Raw genomic sequence first — 22,350 nt, 5'->3', positions numbered from 1 at the left:
CTCCTCGCGAGTCCTTCAGCTCCCCTCGGTAATGATCGGCTTCAAAATTTAGTTATTGCTATGGAAAGAAAGCCCGATTAGTATTCCCACCCATTCGTTCACCCTCCATTACGAATGTGCAGAGCACTTTCAACAAAGCTCGTCTCCCGGTAAGTAAGCGTAGTCTCTGTACGCGCCTCGAATCAATGGGAAACGCGGGTGAGCGCAGCTACGTCGAGTGCCGACCACTATACTCTGACTGCCTGCTCATATGACCGCTTTCACAAGTGTTCGCGATCGCGCTGATAACTCGGCCCTAACTGCACTCGGCGCGGCTTCCATGCGATAAACACTTTCTCGTGAGCTGTTGGTGTATGCTACGCTAGTTTCCAGGCACAACATGCGCTGCACTGAGGGTAGCACGACCGAAACTGAGACATCCGCGTTATGTCCGACAGCCCACATCTCCGCGCGGTTTGACGGTGTACAAGTGCTTTCTCATCAGTCGTTACCGACTGAGTAAGCGGGAAGATAACTAACGCTTGCCCTGCATTCACTTGTGTAGGTGAGCTTTTGTCGATGGGACAGGTGCTCAAGAAAGTGAAAGAAAACGGCGAAGGTAACGAAGATGATCACACCGAAGGCAAGTCCATCTTTTTTTCTTACCATAACGCGCATGTTTAGTGATAATCTAGGTTTCGGAGTGTTCGTTTGCGTTGAAGAAGCGAATTACGCTTGGACAAACTAGCATAAGTCAATGTAAGAACGGTTTTGAACCTGGTTTCGCAAGGTGAACGACTACATCGTAGGTGGATAAGTAGCGGTGCTATCGATGTTGACAGGGTCAAAGTGTCCAGCATAAGTCTGCTGATATGCACACAGGGCATTTCATCGTGTGTTTGAGTTTGCTTCGGAAAGTGGGGCACCTGGTCTGTCGAACTTTCGATGGAGATCACAGTATTGTTTGAGCTTGCGAGGTGCCATGGTTAAAGTAACGAGTGCACCCTCCTATTTCCTCTGGTCTGATTACAAAGCCGACCCCTACACTCTACTTGATGGCCAATTTAACAAGCACAGAAAGGTTACTTACTTTTGACGTGTACAAACCAGTCCCATATCCATTTAAAAGGCAGTAAGAGCGCCTGCCTCAGGTGATTTACTGAACCTTGTAGCTGTTATGAATATTACTTTAACAATTTTTGTAGAATGCTATTATTGCATATAGAAGCTTAGTTTCTTACAGTTTCTGCTTGACATTGATCTTGAAATATTGTAACTGAATATTCAATACAGTTCTTTGTTGAGGCATGTGATATTAGCTTTTTGCTTGTTTTGTCAATCAGTGAACTACCTACCATTTTTTTTTCTGTCGCCACATCATCCTCCAGTGTTTTTACTGATCTCAGCGAATGTGTTGTGAAGTTGTGAAGCATATCAATTGAACATCATAGAACTCGCATCACACTTACTGGCTTCAAAGAAAGTTTGTGCCACGATTTGAATAACATTGAACTGTTTTGGCTCAGTCCTCTTACTGTGAACACTTGCATTTCTGACGAGGCAGTCATGTTCATGCAGCCATGTCTTTTTCTTCTTTAAGGCTTCCGTGTTGTTGAGATATGAGACATCTTGAGTTCTTTTCTCATCATTGTGCATTATGAAGTACTTTTTTAATCTTCGAAAGAAAGGGCAGGAAACAGCTTAAATAATTAAGTGTAGTTAACCACTTATGTGCACCAGCTCCTTGGTTACTTATGACAGGGCTGAAATTCTAAGATTTGAACCATGCAGGGGCTGCTTATTAACACCTATGTGATGAGTATTAGTCTGAAGGCCTCCACTGTTATGTCTGTCATAACCTACCTTGCAGTTAAGGATGCTAATTTCAGTATTAATGTACTCTGTCTTGATCGTCGTTGTTTCATTGCTTTCAGAGCAGAGTGTCAGCTTAAAATTTTACTTTCTGTGTTGTTCAGCTCTCCAAATCGGTATTTGGCTGGTTTAGCATGGCCTTGGAGCGAGCTCTGTAAAACATACTCCCACTGTTCTTATAGGCTTTCCAGATCTTGCTAGATGGCCACCAGAGCTGAGCCTTGCCGTGCTGTCACACTTGAACGCCACAGACCTCTGCTTAGCGGCGTGCGTGTGGACCCACCTTGCACAAGATGAAGTTCTCTGGCACAGGTGATGACACAGTTTGAGTGTTCTCTGTTTAGGAAAAACTGTGTGGCTTTCTGTAGCTTTCTTTACGAACACACATGCTGTGGTGGCTCAGAGGCAGTGGCATTCTGCGGTCAAGCTTGATGTCACAGGCTATTTTCCCAGCCTTTGTGGCTGAACTTCAAAGGCGCCCCATAACACTTTTTGAGCAGGGTTAGGAAACACTGCCAATTGGCAGTTGAGACTCGTGAGAGCGTGCGTGCCAAATATAGTTATCGCTCAGCACACAGTCTGGAATTTATGATAAATTACCAGGGGGGGGGGGGGGGCAGCTAAAAATCGCTTTATTTTCTCTTGGAAAATGATGCTGTATAGTACTCACAAATTATTACGTCATAGGCCCAAGTATCATGCTATTGGTTGATTTGAACATGGCATGCTCTGGAGTTACTGGTGCTGTCGTAGAAGGCCGTGACATGTCCGCACGTTTGAAGGGGAGAAGAAAAAAAAAAGATTAAAAAAATGTGCTCAAAGTCACAAGGCGTGTGTGATGTACCTTGTTCCTAGAGCCATTCCTCCGTGCTTAGCTTACAGTGCTTTTGTCGGGACGTAAGGGAAAGCAATTGGAGCATGCGACAAATCTTTGTAACTTCACTCGTACTGGATGACTATAAAAATTTTTGCAGTGGTAAATTTGTGAGACATTAAGCTCCTTTAGCGAATCTATTCTATGGCTGTTTAGAAAAGTGTTGCAGGGGCCTTTTATATGGATGAGATGAGAAAATAAGTGCTTAAATTCATGTGCTTATTAAGTGCTTATTTACAGGAAATATTCAGCTTGTACATTTTAATTATTTTTTATTTATTTTTGTTTGAATTAAGGAATGTATGGGTCTAATAAACCCTAGAAACAATGGTGTCTAGTGCCAAAGCATCATCATCACATTTTTTTTGTGCAGTGATAGTGTGCACGCTCGAGGGCCTATAAACAACCATGGAAAGCATTGGGATTTATTTAATTTGTCAGGATAATCATTTTTGTGAACTAATTATGGTAATTACTACATATGTATGGTGGTGTCATTATATATTGCTTGATTTGTTCCAGTGCCACATTCCCACTTTTTTTATTCTGAGCACTATTATTACTCCTACCCTTGCTGCTGCTTGATGTCTGCAGATTTAGCTCTCTCATGATCTCATTGCAATATCGGTGATGCCAGGTGGCGAGTTGACAAGCAACTTTAGTCAAACTAAAACATTTTGCACCAGTTACTTTTTCAACTTTCACACTTGTTCACTCCTTCTTTGACATGCAAGAAGTGCATGTTGGAATTTTTGTAATGCTTAAAATATCTGTCATTTCTTCTTCGAAGAACCTATGTGGTCATAATCAGTGTAAAGCCACCTACTCCAACGTCTGTGAGAGAGTCAGTGTGGTTTTGGGGCACTGAACCCCATAAATTGTGAAATGATACCTGCCTGTACATGTGGCATGTTTCAATTCACTTGCTGCTTTTATAGAGGGGACTGATCGCAGCTGTGCATTGTGAAAATGAATTTCTTGTTCTGTGTAACCAACCCTATACTGTGCAATCAACAAACGTAGGCTTCGTAAAAAACACTTTATCAACTGAAACTTATTCAGTGTTTTCCTTATTGTCCTTAAATACGGGCACTGCAATCTATTTCGAACATGCTTAGAAAATATCAACAGTGCTTAGACAATGTTGGCATGCACATGCAGGCCTTAGGTATATTTCGCCTCGGTGTACAGCAGGGAGTCCGCAACCTTGCTTGAAAAAAAGTCTTGCTCTCCCTCCTGCTGTGTTTCAACATACTCCCCCCCTCACTGTTTTGTAAACCCTCATGATAATACACTGATACCATTTATTGACAATTCATGACAATGTGTCACCTTTGAGCAAGGCTTGAACACGTACGCATCCCTCTCTACAGCTTCAGAAAATGTGTAAGTAGGGATCACACAAGTCATTTGGTCCTGTCAATGTTCCTTTGTCACTCTGTAGTGTCTTTGTTGAATGCCATACTTGAACTGTTGCAGTATGAGGAATAGCTATGTGGTCTTAAAAATAGCACATTGCACTGTGTTCGGGCACCCAAAAAGTTGCACACTTTAATTGCATTTGGTTGTGTGTGCTCTTGTGAATTAATGGTTTGTGTTTCCCTATCTTCATGTGAAGAAAACTGAGAACTCCCTATTGCGTTACAGAAGGAGGGGTAGTAACCATCACAATGTTTTAACTGTCATTATTATGTCCTTTACAAAAATATTTTGCTGGTATGAACTCGCTGAAATATGTCACACTTCTGCCACTGGGTGCTTAGTCCCGAGAAAAAGTGTTGTGAGGCCTCTGCGTATTGTGAAAATCCGTTCGACCTTATACATAAGACTTGTGTCGTGGTTTGATTTGCAGCATGCCTTACTTCTGGTATATAATTATTGAATTCTGTCTGAAGCATGGGTGATGTAGTTCATTGTATAGGGATGCTAGCATGGAAATAATTCAGTAAGACAAATGTCATACTCCTTTCATGCTTTGGGTACAAATGACACGCGTTGCGTGTGAAAGGGGTTGCTACCCCAGTATAACATACACGGCTTTCACAGTGTCTCTTATTCACACTTGCATTTGTTTCCTGAAGCATACTCGGAAAAGTGACGTGTTGGTGACACACAACATAAGGGAAACCTTTCGCTTTTTTTACCATTCTGAATTTTCTACTGTATATTAGTAGTGTCTACCTGCTTCAAGACATATTTTTTTAATTTGCTCCTGCATGTTATCTGTGCCACTATGCTTTCACTTCTTTGTAAAATGCACACACATCCATTTTCCGACACACATGCACACACACATTGGCTAACATTAAGGGCTCATCTTTATTTAGTGTGTAAAGGGGGCATGTTCCTATATTGTACTGTGTTGTGGTGTTTCAGAACAAGTACTAATGCCCCCGCAAAAAAAGTGTTCATTGTAAAGCTATTCATTTGAACTAAATTGTACTGTCGGTGCAGTGTTGCCAGTGATGTCACTACTGTTGGCGAGCTCTATTTTTTCCCCTCTGGCTGGCACAAGCTTGCCTGGCATAAAATGAAATCTCAGCCTGCTAAAACTGGCATGCCAAGTCTTTTTTGTCATTGTTGCCTGAATTCTGTGCAGTTTGTGCATCAGCCAGTGGGGCTATGCCAGCATCTATGGGATGCCCAAGGAGCCTGGCTTCTCTTATCGGCGGCTCTACTTGCAGCTCGATGAGGGAACCATCACATTCAACGCAGACGCAGAGCTGGTGAGAATAACTATTTACCTCAGGTCTAGTATGTTGATACATTGTAGTGACGATAAAGAACCAAACATTGCCGCATGTTTAAACTAAAAAGTTTTACTCATTATTCAGCGCCTGTGCCCAGAAAAACTGCACGAAGATTCATAGTACCAATAGCACTTAGCGTCCTAATTGGTCATCGAATATGATGCCGTGGATCAAGTTCATTCTCTATATACAGAAGCGTTGCATTACTTTACAGACAGGTCACAAGTACGCTCATTTTAAGATGTACAGCACCATTAAAATCATACTTGGATTCTGGTTTGATTAGTCTCTTTTGCTATAAGACAGGCCTCAGCATTTGAGTGATTTCTGCTATAATAGGCTCATCTTGCACCAGGTGGTTAATTGACGAATGAGGTAATCTGATAACATACTTTCTTCGACCAAGAAAAAGAAGTCACCATGTGCACAAAATGAAATAGTACCCTAATGTGTGCCTACCAGAAAACTCCGAGCAAGTCACCCCTCCTTTCTAACCCCAACCATGGTGACAGTTATATACTTTTCTAGGGGAGGGGGGGAAGGGGAAGAATGCCAAGTTGTGGACCAAAATTCAAGAATACGGCAGGAAAACCTCTAAAGAGAATGCACACCTGTGTTTCTAATGAAATGTTTTCTTGAATACACATGCATTTGCTGTTTTAACTGAATCCTTGTGTGAAATTTTGTGTGGTCACTAGAGGAAAAACACGCTCGTCAAACATTCCATTTATGACAGCCCAGAATGCAACCCTGACGCACCACACTGTAAAAGTACCGAGAAGTTGTGTCTAAACACTCTCAGAAGTTGTGTTTCTAGGAACTCCTGCTGCAGGATCGTGTAGCGGAGAAAAAATTGACAGTCATTGAGGGGTATGGACTTGTTCGGTCATTGGCGTATATTTTCAATCTACCAAGAATGGGAGCGGAACTCTTGCTCAGGTAGAATTTCTGGAGTTCACAGTATCCCTGAACCGCCTGTGTGAGTGGCTGTGTAGTGAGAAGTGTGGAAAAAAGCAAAAGTGATAGAGGGCTGACCATATAACACATCAGTGCAAAGGGCATCACGAGTTGAGACTGTGCCTTCATGGTTTCCTGTGACATTGACATTATTGGGGTACATTTACCTTTTAGTGTTTGACTGACTATTCGATTACTTCATGTATTACACAGCCTTTGATCAATTAGGCCGCCTAGAATTTTTTCATTGCGTGCCTGAAACTTGGTAACGGATTGGTTCTCTACTTTTTTGTGTCCTTTTTTATGTGACAGCTATGGCCGGGAGTCAGTATTCGTGACCTCCTGTTTTGCTGTAGAACGCAACAAAGTATGGCCTTTGCAGTTGGCCCATGACACCCAAGCAGTGACTGTAGTGTTTATTTTAAGCCAGGTTCTATAAAAGCAAAAGTTTTGCTCTTATAAGTGACTCCTCAATCGATGCAGACATCAATACGAAATAAAGTGCGAGCAGTGCTTGAATTCGTCGCTCTGGTGTGGCTGAACTGGTACATTTTACATAGGGTTGTGGGAATAGTGAATTTTAGGTTCAAAGTGAATTCGAGGTGAGTGGTAATTTGGTAGAATAATTTCGAATTGAATTCAAATAGTTTCTTTGACATATAAAGAAAAATGGGCATATTTATTATAACATAACTAACCTGCACAATATTTAAAAAAATTGAAATAAGGCCTCCATGCATATGTCATTTTTTTCTCGTTCAAAGGAAATTAAAATAACTTTTTGTAGTAGCAGGATTTGACTTTCAGTAGCATGCAAGTGATGACCTGTAAAATACGTAGCATTATAAAATTTGTTCTACTTAGAGCATATAAGCCGGTATAACAAGAAAAAAAAAAGATAAATTAATTTAAGGGTGATATGTTCATTGAAAAGGGCCCTGCACCACTTTTTTAAGTAGCCATGTAATGGATTTACTGAAGAATCTTATTGCCTCACGAATATACCGCCACGAAAAGTTTTATAATCCATCCAGTAAGAGTGAATTAGGCACGGTAGCGTATGTGCCATTTGTATTGGGTGATCGGCTTTAAACCACGAAGTCATTATCATAATCACATGTTCTGATGGTTGATGACAATGTGCGCTTATTACTATAATAACACGCATCATTACTATAACATTTCATGTATTGTGAAGGATGTATACAGGCGGCGTGTGTTTGTAAAGCATGAAAGTTAATTTACTGCATTTTCAAGCAGTGGAAGTTATTCTCATGCAGACACGTGGCCGTGTGGCAGAACATCTGCTTGCCACGCAAAACGACCTGGGTTCGATCCTCACTCAGACCCCGAACGACCAAAGTTCGATCGCCACACTGCCCTAGGATTTTTTTATCATTATTTTATTTGCATAGTTCTTGATTTTTCCGTCACACATAAGATGATTTTTTGCTCACAACCAACGATGCCGACGTCTGAAGTTCGGCGAAACGAACTCTTTAACGATCGCGTTAAAAAACATCACCTGCACCTCATGACCTTGAGCACATTATCCTCTTTTTTTTCTAACCTTCCAATACGCAGTCCTTTAGTGCAATCTTGCACGTATACAAAAACAAGTCGCAGCCTCCCGCAGTGGCCCAGTAACGACCAAGTGCGCCATGCTCAAGCTATGCAATGGCTGATTTAATAGCCACGGTTAATAAATAAAAAAGAAGGTGCGGCCTGGTGCGTCGCGTCGCCATCATTGGGCAATGGTGTCTCCGTTAAGTTGGCAGTTGCGACCTTTTTTTTGTTGAGGGCGTTGACACTCCACCCATCAAAGCCGACGACACTTCGTGTTGCAATCAGGTTGCGTGAGGGTTTGTGCATGTCGTGTGCTTTTTCATGCTTTATTTGTATGTGATTGTGTGCGGGGGGGGGGGACTTTGCCTCACGTTTCCTGCGCTCGAGTACGATTCTTTGGTGTGCCCATGTGTGGCAGAGGTGTTTTTAGTGGTGCGACGCTGGGAAGATGTTGTGTGCTGCCGACCAGCTTTAAATCGAAAAAGACGCTACTGTGAAGTATAACATATTCCCCTGAAATCTACAAGGTCGGGAAGCGTATCTGGATGCGTGTTATTCATTACAGAGCACTTATTTTTGTCACAAACCAGAGCTGAATCATACGCGTGCCGCCGCCACCAGACGACAGCATCAAATCACCGTGCCAACCATTCTGTTCAGGGGCACGCGTGCAACCAAGTAAAAAGGCAGGCATCAAAAGGGGCCCCCAGGGCATGCCCTTATCCTTGTAGCGGCGCGGCCGCCACCACGCACCCCTGGCGTCATGAAAACCCTGCGGGGCAGCATTCCGAGCAATGTGCTGCTCTCCTCTTGGTTCCTCCTTCCTTTCTTTCACTCTTGCCACTTTCGGTCCACTGCATGCCCCTGCTCTATTTTCGACTCTTTGGTAGACAGAATAAAGTAGACGTTGTTACTGAAAGGACGTGTCCATCTCGTACAACCTGGCTCTACAAAGCGGTGACCTGTAGTCCTCTGCGGCACTGCCGAAGTATTGTAGAGTCCTGCAGAGCAACGAGACGCACCTAAATACGGAAGCTACTGGGACGACCGATCATGACGTCTCTGTGGTCTCCCTCCGACTACCAGCTTACTGGGACCGCAACCCGTCGATGTGATGCATTCAAGCTGAGTCACAATTCGTGCTTTCTGATTTGCTGATTTATTAGGAACTGTGCTATGCTGTTCGAGCCCCTCGACAATTTGCTCTGTGGTAAACCCTCGGAAACTGCACTACCATAGAACACCGCGGCGAAAAAAGCTTTCAACTCCATCAAGAACGCTTTGGCTGATTCCACACTGCTGACGCACCACAATCCCAGTTACCCCTTGGCACTCATCAGTGGTAGCCCCTTGTCTTGTTCTCCAAGTGTATGACCTCTGTCCAAAGAAACTAGTGTTTTCGGCTGTGAGTTGCTTGCCATCTTTCTCGCCGTGAGCCATTTTCGACACTTATTTGAAGGCCGCTTTTTTACAATTTTCACTGATCACAAACCTCTCACCTATTCAATCGGCCCATCTGACTCACTCTACAAAACACGCGGGGTGTGCCAGCTCGCTTTCATCTCGAAGTTTTCAACTGATATACGCCACGTCAGCGGCGTTAACAACGCTCCAGCTGACGCTCTCAGTCGCATGGATGCCATCACGCGCAATCGCTTTAAAACTGCACCTCAAAATCCTTTTCATTCAAACTCCAGGATCTGACTGCAGCTCAATCAAAAGACACTGAGCTTGAACACCTACGCGAAGCGTTCACATCAGTTCAGCTCGAACTCGTCACCTTTGAACATGTGCCAATTATTTGTGACGCCTCTAAAGGCACACCCAAACCATTTCCAACCAACCCTTTCCGTAAGAAAATATTGGACACTTATCACAGTCTTTCTCACCCTGGAATTCGTGCTTCCCAAAAGCTTGTTTCTTCACGCTTTGTCTGGCCCGGAATTAACACCAAATCAGGGATTGGGTTCGTGAGTGTGCATCATGTCAGCGCGCCAAAGTTCAACGGTACCTTGCTCCTCCATCAAAGCTCTTCTTGCAACCCGACGAACGTTTCGGCGTTGTGCATATTGACATTGTTGGCTCGTTACCACCATGCCAAGGCTATCGCTACCTTCTGACCATGTTTAGATCATTTCACCCGCTGGCCTGAAACGACTCCTATGCCCGACATGTCTGCAGCTACCGTCGCAGTGGCTTTTGTTTCTACCTGGATATTCCTATTTTGCTGTCCGACAACGATTGTATCGGACCAGGGTCGCCAGTTCGAATCTGCCCTCTTTTCGGAGCTCCTGAAACTTCTTGGTATTTCACGCCTGCGCACAGCGTCATATCATCCTCAAACAAATTTCGTCGAGAGGTTCCATTGGCACCTCAAAGCAGCACTCAGAGCACACGGTTGCCCTCGCTTCCCGCTTACGCTACTTGGAATTTGATCTTCTTTCAAGGAGGACCTCTCCTACTCCACTTCCGAGCTTGTATATGGCGCTTCGCTTTGCTTGCCTGCCAATTTCTTTGAAGAAAGCGGCAGTGCCACCCAGTTAACAGCAACAGAGTACGTCGACCAGCTACGCGATGTCTTTCTACACATCATCATCATCATCATCATCAGCCTGACTAGGTCCACTGCAGGACAAAGGCCTCTCCCATGTTCCGCCAGTTAACCCGGTCCTGTGCTTGCTGCTGCCAATTTATACCCGCAAACTTCTTAATCTCATCTGCCCACCTAATCTTCTGTCTCCCCCTAACCCTCTTCCCTTCTCTGGGAATCCAGTCAGTTACCCTTAATGACCAGCGGTTATCCTGTCTACGCGCTACATGCCCTGCCCATGTCCATTTCTTCCTCTTGATTTCAGCTATGATATCCTTAACCCCCGTTTGTTCCCTAATCCATTCTGCTCTCTTCTTGTCTCTTAAGGTTACACCTACCATTTTTCTTTCCATTGCTCGCTGCGTCATCCTCAATTTAAGCTGAACCCTCTTTGTAAGTCTCCAGGTTTCTGCTCCGTAGCTAAGTAACGGCAAGATACAGCTGTTATATACCTTCCTTTTGGGGGATAGTGGCAATCTACCTGTCATAATTTGAGAGTGCTTGCCGAATGTGCTCCACCCCATTCTTATTCTTCTAGTTACTTCAATCTCATGGTTCGGCTCTGCGGTTATTACCTGCCCTAAGTAGACATAGTCTTTTACAACTTGAAGTGCACTATTACCTATCTCGAAGCGCTGCTTTCTTCCGAGGTTGTTGTACATTACTTTCGTTTTCTGCAGATTAATTTTAAGACCCACCTTTCTGCTCTCCTTGTCTAACTCCGTAATCATGAGTTGCAATATGTCCCCTGAGTTACTCAGCAATGCAATGTCATCGGCGAAGCGCAGGTTACTAAGGTATTCTCCATTGACTCTTATCCTTAACTGTTCCCATTCTAGGCTTCTGAAAACCTCCTGTAATCACGCGGTAAATAGCATTGGGGAAATTGTGTCCCTCTGCCTTACACCCTTCTTGATTGGTATTCTGTTGCTTTCTTTATGAAGCACTATGGTAGCAGTTGATCCCCTGTAGATTTCTTCCAGAATGTCTATATATATTTCATCCACGCCCTGATTCCGCAGTGTTTGCATGACGGCTGATATTTCTACTGAATCAAACGCCTTCTCGTAATCTACGAAGGCTATGTATAGTGGTTGGTTATACTCTGAGCATTTCTCTATTACCTGATTGATAGTATGAATGTGGTCAATTGTTGAGTAGCCTGTTCGAAATCCTGCTTGTTCCTTTGGTTGATTGAATTCTAATGTTTTCTTTACTCTGTTAGCAATTACCTTTGTAAATAGCTTGTATACTACAGAGAGCAAGCTGATCGGCCTGTAATTCTTCAAGTCCTTGTCATCTCCTTTCTTATGTATTAAGATGATGTTAGCGTTCTTCCAAGACTCTGGTACTCTTCCCGTCAGGAGACACCTCGTAAACAGGGTGGCTAGTTTTTCTAACACAATCTGTCCTCCATCTTTCAGCAGATCTGATGTTACCTGATCCTCACCAGCAGCTTTGCCTCTTTGCATGCTCTCCAATGCTTTTCTGACTTCTTCTATCATTACTGGTGGAGTGTAATCTGGGTTACTGCTAGTTCTTATAGTATTAAGGTCGTGGTTGTCTCGGCTACTGTACAGATCTCTGTAAAACTCCTCCGCTATTTTAACTATCCTATCCATATTGGTAGTTATTTTGCCTTCTTTGTCTCTTAGTGCATACATCCGACTTTTGCCTATCCTAAGTTTTCTCTTCAATGCTTTGACACTTCCTCCGTTTTTCAGAGCGTGTTCAATTCTCTCCATGTTATACCTTCTTACATCGCATACCTTACGTCTATTAATCAATTTCGAAAGCTCTGCCAGTTCTATTTTGTCTGTTGTACTTGACACTTTCATGATTTGACGCTTCTTAATTAGGTTCTTCGTTTCCTGGGAAAGCTTGCCAGTGTCCTGTCTTACTACCCTGCCTCCAACTTCCACTGCACACTCCGTAATGATACTCGTCAGATTATCATTCATTGTATCTATGCTAAGGTTGGTTTCCTCACTAAGAGCCGAGTACCTGTTCTGCAGCGACACTCTGAATTCCTGTACTTTCCCTCTCAGTGCTAGCTGATTGATTGGCTTCTTGCGTATCAGTTTCTGTCGTTCCTTCTTCAAGTCTAGGCGAATTCGAGACCGTACCATTTTATGGTCACTGCATCGTACCTTGCCAATCACTTCCACATCCTGCACGATTCCAGGGTGTGCACTCATTATAAAGTCTATTTCGTTCTTATTTTCGCCATTAGGGCTCCTCCATGTCCACTTGCGGTTTTCTCGTTTTCGGTAGAAGGTATTCAAAATCCGTAAATTATTGCGTTCTGCGAATTCTACTAGTAGCTCTCCTCTGGCGTTTCTAGTACCGATGCCATAATCTCCTACTGCCTCGTTTCCAGCCTGCTTCTTCCCTACCTTTGCATTAAAGTCGCCCATCACTATCGTATACTGTGTTTTTACCTTACTCATTGCCGATTCCACGTCTTCATAGAAGCTTTCAACTGAAGCGTCATCATGGCTGGATGTAGGCGCGTAAGCCTGTATTACCTTCATCTTGTATCTTTTATTCAGTTTAATTACGATACCTACCACCCTTTCATTAATGCTATAGTATTCCTCTACGTTGCCAGCTATGTTTCTGGAATTTACAATAAATTATTGAAGTCAGATAAGTATTGCTTCCTCTTCTCTCAACAAATGACGGAGGAAGCTGAAAAATCTCTCGTAAAAGGCCTTCAATCAGCCATTGGCTGATTTGAATATGACGCGCTCGGTCGTTACAGGGGTCGCCGCGGGAGGCTGCGGCTTGTTCACGCGTGTGTGTTGCACTGAAAAAACCACGTATTAAAAAAATGTGCTCAAGGTCACGAAGCGCACATGATGTATTTTCTTGGCCCATGCAATCTCCCTTCTCACTTAGCTTCAAGCGCTTTCATCGGGACGAGAGAAGAGAGAATGCGAACTTAATCTAACCTAACCTAAGATGCAACAAATCTTTGTAACTCTGCTCGTACTGGACGGATTCTTAAAATTTTTGTGGCATCGAATTGATGAGGCAATAAGCTCTTTTAGCGAGTCCATTACATGGTTACTTGAAAAACTGTTTCAGGGCCCCTTTAACATGGTCTGCTTCATTATAGTGCAATCAAGGTTGAAACGACCCAAACAGTACATTGTTTCAATGCACTTGTAAATAGTCCCTGGCCACATAAGTACTTTCCTCAACTTGTTCTTCCTGGTTACCTTGTGTGTTTTTGCAGGGAATGCAGTACTTCATTTCTCAACGGCTCGTGAAAGATGTCCCCATTGAAATTGCCAGGTTCCTGCACAATACTAAGCGGCTCAACTCTCGCCAAACACGGCTGTATTTGGAGTCAAGGTGGGCAGTCATCTGAGTGATTTCCAAATACTCACGCACATGTCCGTGCTTGTATTGAAACCAATTCTCAGGATTCAAAAAGCGTGTTTGTAGTTTTAGTACTAAAGCCTAATACACTGTAGGTATACAGGCCTTTATTTTTACATGGTGTCATGCTTACTAGGTAGAAACCAAGAAATGTCATAATGAAAGAAGTGCAGTTATTTTTTTTTAAGAGTGATGCTTTCAGGAGACAAGTGCTTCATATACAGTGGAATCTCGTTAATACGTTTCAGCATATTATGTTTATTGACCTAGTACGCTATGGTTTCTTCTTCTGGACAACATATCTTTTGGTTAACTGCATTGGTTGATACGATTTTTGTATAATATATTTTATTTTCCTGTACCCATGGAAAACGCATCAACGAGAGTCCACTGTGTACTACATTAAAGCAACTGCTTGTGTATGTAAGTTGTCGTCTGGTGAGATGATATTTTGTGCACTTTATCCAGCCGTTGCAGGATGTACAATGTTGGTTGAAAAATCAATTAATCAATTGATCAGCTTTGGACGTCTGCAAAAATGTGCCACCGAACTTGTTCAAAATAAAAATGAATAGGTTTGAATTTGTGGTGCCGCTCATCTAATTATTGTGTCATTCTTTGCGAAATGAAAAACCACAAGACAATGCTGCATTGAAGTGCACCTGTGTCAAGTGGGCAAGTTCATTCCACTTATGCGGAGTACACTGCAGTTAAGGCACTATTTAATAAAAGTCTACTACTACTACTACTACTACTACTACTACTACTACTACTACTACTACTACTACTACTACTACTAGCAAATCTAAATGGTGCAAATGGAACGTCACTTGTTGAAGAGTATACTCTAGTCAGAGTGTGTTTTGTGAACACACCTATCTACATCTCTGCCACTATTGACTTGCAACATTTGTATAAAAGACAGCTGTACTTGTGAAAAAAAAAAAAATAATTTTGTTTTTATTTATGGTTACACTTGAAACAATCACATTTCTGAATTCTTGTTTTCTTTTTTATCCACATCTTCAAAAAACACCCTGTCCGTCTGTCGTCATTTCTTCTAGGCTACAAGTTAGCTGTGTTTTCCCATACCCTCAAGTGTCACTCAGAGTTCTAAAGCATGCTCTCCTTTATAAGGGCAATTATCTTGCCCGCTTCACAAGGGTATTGCATGGTGCATACCTACGGCTTGTATTGATGTGACACGCTATTTCGCCTTTGTAGTGTTGCTTATCAAGTATAAAACAGGGTTTAGTGCATGTTAGAGTAGCAGTGGCCTTACACAAAAATCTAAAGTCATGTTGGAATGGTTGTACTTTCATTAGGCGCTTTAATGAGGAAGTTAAAGGTGAGGAGAGTGAGAGAAATTGACCAATCGACGCCCATTGCATGTTGAAGCGAGAAACAGCTGATAAATGAGGGAACCAGGTGGCACTTTCACTTGGCACCCATTCGCATAGGTTGACTAGTCTTGTCAATGTGCAGCCATTATAGTGGCTGTTGAAAGAAGTGTTTTTACAGAGAACAGCTCACTTAGAGTTTTCCAAGAGGTAACTCATTGTTGTGAAGGAATACCATGGGTTTCATTTTTCTTTACATACTCGCATATGCCAGAGTAAAAAGTGACATTGAAAAATTGCAGTGGAGCTATCTGCAGGAATTATTTATTAATATTTTATGTGTGTGCCACACACGCAAAGGATGAAGAAGGAAGTGAGTAGGGAGCTGTCTGACAACAGCCACGGAGTGTGGCACACCTGCGTACTCTATTGGGATGAGGGAATAGAAATTGGAGACTCGAAAAAGGAAAGTACGTAACGAGGAAGGAAATAATCAAGTGATAGGTTACAAAGGCAAAAGAAAACCAGTGACAAAAAAATTTACTACCGTAAAATACCAAGCAAGTGCCCCCGTCCATTTTCAGAGGCCTGAAATATGCTCCAGTGACTGAGCAAGCACTTCCCCTCTTCCCTTCCCCTCTTCCCTTCCGCATCCTTCTCGCTATTTTTCTGAGCTAGCTCTCTGCTACAGAATTATGGAGCTGGAGCGCAAGTTCTGAGAATCTTTAGATATGCGCACAATTTCATATCACTTTTACACTGTAGTGTGTCGGAGTTGCATTATGAGTTGTCAGAAATAGTCGCAAACTGTTAAAAGAACATCTTACCCTCTTGTAATGCATGAAATTTCAACCGAGGATTCCTTCTGGTTCAGTAAAAACAGCAAATGCATACACATTGAATAAAGCATTTCATTAGAAGCACAAGTGTGCATTCTTCTGGGAAGCTGTTTCTCCACCACCCGGAATTGTGTTCCGGGACTGAGCAGAGTACCTCCCAATCCAAATCTTGTCCGATTAACACTCACCAGGGAGAGTGGGGGGGTTGCTTGCCTAGGATATCATGCTAAAGTTTGCCAGAGTAGGAACACTGCAGACTTATACGATAGTAGAAGGCAAAAAACACGCAGCTTGTAGTAATTGAAAAAAGAACATGTTTTGTTGTCTTTAAGAGAAAATTTCCTCTAAACAGGAGGCCAAGCCAGCCCTGAAGAAGTAGTAAACTGGGCACAGTTATTCTGTTCGCAATGAGAAGCACGTTCGAACGAAACAGGCAATCATCAGCAATGATAAGCCGTAAACCAAGTAGACTGCCGTGCTCTGCGAGTATTTATACTCACTGCACAAGATATCTGAGACATTGGAATGTGTAAATAGGGCTGGATCGAAATGTGTCCGGCAAGGAATCGATTCTCCATTCACCATAGCTGTAGTTGTGGACCAGCGGAGATTAGTAGCAGCTGTGCACTGCTGTGGTTGCAGACGGCAGGTGCTGGATCACCTGGTGGAGCTCCAGAACTTTGAGAACCAGCACTTGCCAGAGGCACTGCGACGCTTCTTCCAAAGTCTGCAGGCACCCAACACCCAGAACAGCTACCTCAGGGCCCTGCTGGAGAAATTCTCTCTGCGATTCTGCAAGTGCAACCCTCACTTGGGCCTGAGCTCGGGTGAGTTTCGCCTGTGCTCTGGACTGGTTCCATAGAGAGCTGCCTAACCCTTTACTTGTTGGATAGCTTGGTGAAACTTTTGGAACTCACCTAGGCTCACTCGGGAAATATGTTTTGAGCTTTGGACTTATTCGGACTCAGACTCACAAAAATTTTTCAGAGCCAAACTCACTTGGACTCGCTCTCACAAAAATTTTCTTCAGCCGGATTCACTCAGACTCAAACTCACCAAAACATTACTCGACTGCACTCGCTCAGCCTCAGACTGAGTCTGAGCAAGTCCAAGTGACTCAGACTCACAAAAATTTTTTAGAGCCAAACTCACTTGGACTCGCTCTCACAAAAATTTTCTTCAGCCGGATTCACTCAGACTCAAACTCACCAAAACATTACTCGACTGCACTCGCTCAGCCTCAGACTGAGTCTGAGCAAGTCCAAGTGAGTCGGCTCATGAGTGAGTTCGCCGACCTATGACCTGTTGTAGACAAACTTGGCTCTCCATACACTTTGCATGCCCAATGGCGTGCTGTGAATCGGCTGTGGGGCTCAGTGGCAAAGTGCACCAGCTACTAAACATGATCCGAGCAGATCGACGCAGCTATTTTCTTTTTCAAGCACCGGCGTTGCCTTGATACCATATCATTATATTACTACAATATCACAAGCAAACGGGACTAGAAGCCCTGTAAGGAAGCCAAGTTTCTCCCATGTGTCTTCGTTTTTTCTCCATGTTCTCCTATGAAAAACATTTTGGGAGGTGACAGTGGAACTGACAAACATTTTTTTTGTTGAGTTGGCACAGAAATATTTAATGCTTTGTAATAGTTTCCTTTGTGCATTTTGATGAACTGACTTGAGGAATGTATACACTGGACCCTTGTAAATTTGACACTAGTCTAGTCACTTTTGAGTTAATGTCCTGGCCGGTGCTCCTTACATATCTAAACCAAGAAACCTTATAATAGTAATTGTAATCGTGAAATTAGCATTTGTGAGCATTTGTTTAAAACTTGGCAATTTTATGTGTACACTGTCGAAATGCCAACTTCAGTAATGGCTTCAGCAGCAGCATCCGACATAGCAGCACTTAGGGAACAATGAATGCATCAAACTCACATCATCTCCTGTCTGAATAGTTCTTTTACCTGCCTCAGCGGGATCCTAACAAAATAAGTGCTGACATAGCTTGCAGCCTGATACATTGGGCCATTTGGCTGAGTTACGCGTTACTATAATCTTTAGAAGCCAGTGTTTTGACGATGGGTAGCGAGAATATGTTAGGTGTGTAGAGGCCAGTAAAGAATTCACCCTTGCACTGGTTGTAAAAGCTGTAGATACTCTATCCAAAGAATGTCGAAGGAGTCTGACACTGAACAAAGTTGAAGAGTGGGAGTTTCTAGAAGGGGCATTCGTCAATAGCGGAAGGCCCAAGATGCGCATCATCATGGTCTCGGCAACGCTTGCAAAGTGAAAGGTGTGCTTTAAGGACAAATTTATATGACTAGATTGCTTAGTTATTAGAAAAATTTTTGAAGGATAAACATCTATAAGCAAGTGTTTTTCAAAAAAATATTAATCTCATTATACGTTTTCACTCCCATGCCAGAGTAGCATTTCTGCACCATGTGCATACAGCCAGCGTCAGTTCAAGGAGGTCACGCTTGCTTGTCAGGTGTCAGTATCTGCCCTTTGCACACATGATCCTTTGGTGGATTGTAGCTGCACTCTAATAACGTGCACCCTACTTCTGGGAGTGAACATATTTATAGTAAACTTCCTCATTTGTTGCTAAGCGTTCACGCTGTAGTTTCTTGTCTGTGGTGCACCCTTTAGCGCTGGAGTTTTTACCGCTTTGTTTCTCCGACTGGCCCAAAACAGTGCACAGCCTCTTTTTGGGTGATAAAAGTGATGATGCAGATGAGGTACAGTGGCACTTAGAGGAGTTGAAGAAAGGCACAGGTGGAGCTGAGATTGGTAGCTTCAAGCGTCGGCTGCGATTACATCATGCAGTATGGACATAAAGCAAGAATCAAGGTGAAATGACAGGAGTTGTACATAACAGAATTTAGAATTCAGCTGGCGTGATTTTGTCACTGAGCATCGTCCAACATTTATGTAAATTGAGGCAACGATTTGATGCAGTGGGGAAATGCTGAGAAGAGAGCATGCTAGAGCCGGTGTTTTGTAGTGATGCCTTATTCCTTATTCGATGATGCGCTTAACCCACTTGTGTCTGGCTCATCTCATTGATAAGGGATACAACCATTAAAAATACCATTAAATACCATTAAAAATGCCATTAAAAAATACTAGCCCAGTTCTCTTTTCTTTCTATGGCTGTAGCTAAATTTCCCCAGCTCTCTTTACTGCACTGGGGCTGTTTGGTGTACGTTCAATGTTACTGGTGGAAAACCCTGGTACAGCTTCTTCTCATATGCCATGCTTGTGTCACATCAGCTGCCATGCTAGCTAGCATTGTCATTTCTAGGCTGTAGAGAAATTTTGGAAATGCCTGTGCACTCATCATTAAGTTGCCTTCTGGAACTCACTGAAAAATGTTGCTTTAACAACTACCAATGTGATTGCATACATAAATTGCAAATGAGATTGTTGGGGAGGATATTTTTATAACCAGCAATTTAGTTTCAATTTATTTTCATTCATATTTTTTCCACACTGCCGTTGCAGACATGGTGTACATCCTGTGCTTCTCACTCATCATGCTCTCAGTCGACCTGAGCAGTCCCCACATCAAGAACAAGATGTCCAAGCGCGAATTCATTCGAAATGTTCGTCAGGCTGTGCACCGCACTGATGACGAGTTTTACGGGCACCTGTATGATGACATCTACCTGCGTGGACACGTTGCCCCAAACTCCGAGGACTGAAGGACGTCCAGTCACAAAAATTGTTCAGTTATCTCCTGCCTCCACCCCCCTTTCCTCAATCCCATCATACGTCTTGAAATTCACCTGCGGTCTCATCAGTCTTACTGTCTTTATTTCGCAGTCTTGCCTTGGCTGTGTTTGTGGTTGTGACGCATACCAGTAGGATCGTCTCATATTGTTTTTCGATAGCTGTGCAAAGGCCACCTTTAGTTGAGCGTGACTTTAGTGCATGTCACTGTTTTGGTCTCATCAGGTAAAGCAGGTTTGTTTCTCGACCCACTGGCCAAGATCAAAGTGTCGTGTCAACTTGTAGTTCGGCTGACACCACCTAATTAGCGCTTTTTTTTTCCTGCTCAGTACTCACACAAAATGCTCTGCGACTGAAACTAATGCCAACCACGTGCTTGCATCAAGCATTGTTATGCGAACATTCACGTAACATACTAACATCTCCTGAAACCATGTTAGTAGTCACAACTTGCATTGCTCACCACAAGTACTTGCTCAGGTTCTACTAGCAGAGCACCTGCCAAAAAGGAGCATGTTAGGTTTTAATAAGGTGGTTTAGTGTGGCTGCACAAGGGAGTGTGGGCCAGCTGTGGACAAATGTAATATATCAGCTAGACACTACCCTTTATTTACAAGTGCAGACGTGCTTTTAATAAGATAATGGCCCCGGACTACTATAATGCTAAGACATCAGCAGTGTATGTAACTTACAGCAACTTTGTGGCCCACTATGAGCTGCCATATTTGCTTCTAAATCTTGCTTATTTGCCACGTGGCAGTTGAAGTGGGGCGTGCTTTTGCAGATTGTGCATGAAAGAGCTAGTCATACAGCTGTAGTGAACTGAACTTGCTAGTCTAGAGCAGGTGCATCTATTATTTATTGGACATTGTTCTCTCGCATGAATAAAACTTGTTCATTGGACATATCTTTCTGGTCTTGCTTTTAATTACAGTTTCACCAAGTTCTTAATGAAGGTGTTTACAAAAACATGCCTTTACAATCAACGTCTTGGAGCTTACTGCAAGGAAAGCAACTAGCTAGCTCCTCTTTCTACAGCGAAAGCCGCTATGACATCACAACAGTGGCCGATTTTGGTGGCACAGTTTTCTGCCGCAGGTATTCGTAGCAGCTATCGCGCACTCTGAGAAAAACCGCCAGGCTTGCTCAGAATGTGCAGCATAGCCACAGCAAAAGTGGGAAAAGTGGCTTTTCAAAGCCCTTTTTAAACACTGTTTGGGTAACTGCTACAACCACACTTGCTGGGTACCCACTATGTCATAAATTATAATTTTTGTGGGGGAGGCAGGCATTCTCTTTGCAATTCTTAAATCATTCTTCGGAGGAGCGTGGTATCCGCTACACTCTGCAAGGAATTTTGTGCAATTTCTTGTGATGCTGTGGCTCACGAGGATGAAGAATTGTGTCTGAAGGTATAGCAATGTGTTGGAGCATTGGACACCCACTCATTACGCCACTCGCATTGTGAGACGCCTGTTATATCAACACCATTTGTTGGGCTAGCTTCAAGACTTAATATAGCCGACACAGAGTAAAGAAACACCTGTCCTTTTTGTGTGTTCCAGTAATCTGCGTTATTTCGCAGCTATATTCTTGTAATTCCTTGACCGATATCTAGCCCATCTAGGGTCAGTTTGGAATACATTTACAAGCACAGGCTTGGCTCAGTGGTATAACACTGGGCTGGCATACAGGGGACCCGGGTTAGAATCCCATTATGTTCTTGGTGTTTTTATATCCTGAATTTTTTCTTATTGCGTAGCGCACAACTATGGCGCACGCGACCCTTGTCGTGATTTCGTAACAGCTTTCACTGCAAAAGAAATAAGGGTTTGCGAAAGATTTGAATCAAAGCACTTTGTGCAGCAGTTGGTACACTACCACTATCAAGCCTTGGGGAACTTGAAAGTCCGTTGAAAGGCTACACAGATGCCATGCTTGGCAAAGGAATTATGTTAACAGATGTAATATGGCACGGTAGACAACAAAATAGAGACTAGTATCACACAATGAAAAGTGTGTAATGAGTTGGAAGTTTAAATCTTACCGCCCTTTACAATGTATTCAGCCATAACATTTCGCAGTCATCAGCTGTAGCTTCAACAAAGTGCTCATGGTGGCTTACAGACACATAGTGCGTTTTTGCACTGAATAAGGGAGAATGGCATAGCAGGTAGCACCCTACTTCACAAATTTATTTGCTAGAAAGGCTGCTCCTCTGGCTTTCAGTGCGATAGTGCCTCATGTTCTGCGCAGGCCTGATCTTTTAACAGCAGAGCTTTGTTTTCATTGCAGCAGGTAGTGCTAACAGAAATTCATGAATTGGCATGTGCTAGCTTCGTGGTCTTGATCTTTTGCTTTGCTCTCACAACATGTATGTCGATTTGTCCAGCGTGGAATGCAATAACTAGGACAGGGGAGTATATTATATATGTTACAGGTCAAAATACATG

The 22,350-nt window shown here is 43.1% G+C and overlaps 1 protein-coding gene across 1 annotated transcript; it reads left to right on the top strand.

Annotated features, from left to right (window-relative positions):
- Nucleotides 1-11: 11 nt before the first annotated feature.
- LOC119170464 (F-box only protein 8) lies at nucleotides 12-20,804 on the top strand. Its single transcript, XM_037421637.2, has 7 exons — nucleotides 12-149; nucleotides 545-622; nucleotides 2,034-2,163; nucleotides 5,325-5,451; nucleotides 13,830-13,948; nucleotides 16,797-16,981; nucleotides 19,670-20,804. Exons 2-7 carry the CDS (start codon nucleotides 559-561, stop codon nucleotides 19,867-19,869), a joined length of 825 nt encoding a protein of 274 aa, XP_037277534.1. The 5' UTR covers nucleotides 12-149; nucleotides 545-558; the 3' UTR covers nucleotides 19,870-20,804.
- The last annotated feature ends 1,546 nt before the right edge of the window (nucleotides 20,805-22,350 follow it).

Source organism: Rhipicephalus microplus, chromosome 2 (genome assembly GCF_043290135.1).
Source record: "Rhipicephalus microplus isolate Deutch F79 chromosome 2, USDA_Rmic, whole genome shotgun sequence".
NCBI classification, from domain to species: Eukaryota; Metazoa; Arthropoda; class Arachnida; order Ixodida; family Ixodidae; genus Rhipicephalus; species Rhipicephalus microplus.
This window is presented reverse-complemented; position numbering and strand designations above follow the sequence as displayed.

Coding starts and splice junctions, on each gene's coding strand:
- LOC119170464 (XM_037421637.2), top strand. CDS start 559: ATGGGACAGGTGCTCAAGAAAGTGAAAGAAAACGGCGAAGGTAACGAA. Junction 2,164..5,324: donor GATGAAGTTCTCTGGCACAG/GTGATGACACAG, acceptor AATTCTGTGCAG/TTTGTGCATCAGCCAGTGGG. Junction 5,452..13,829: donor TCAACGCAGACGCAGAGCTG/GTGAGAATAACT, acceptor GTGTTTTTGCAG/GGAATGCAGTACTTCATTTC.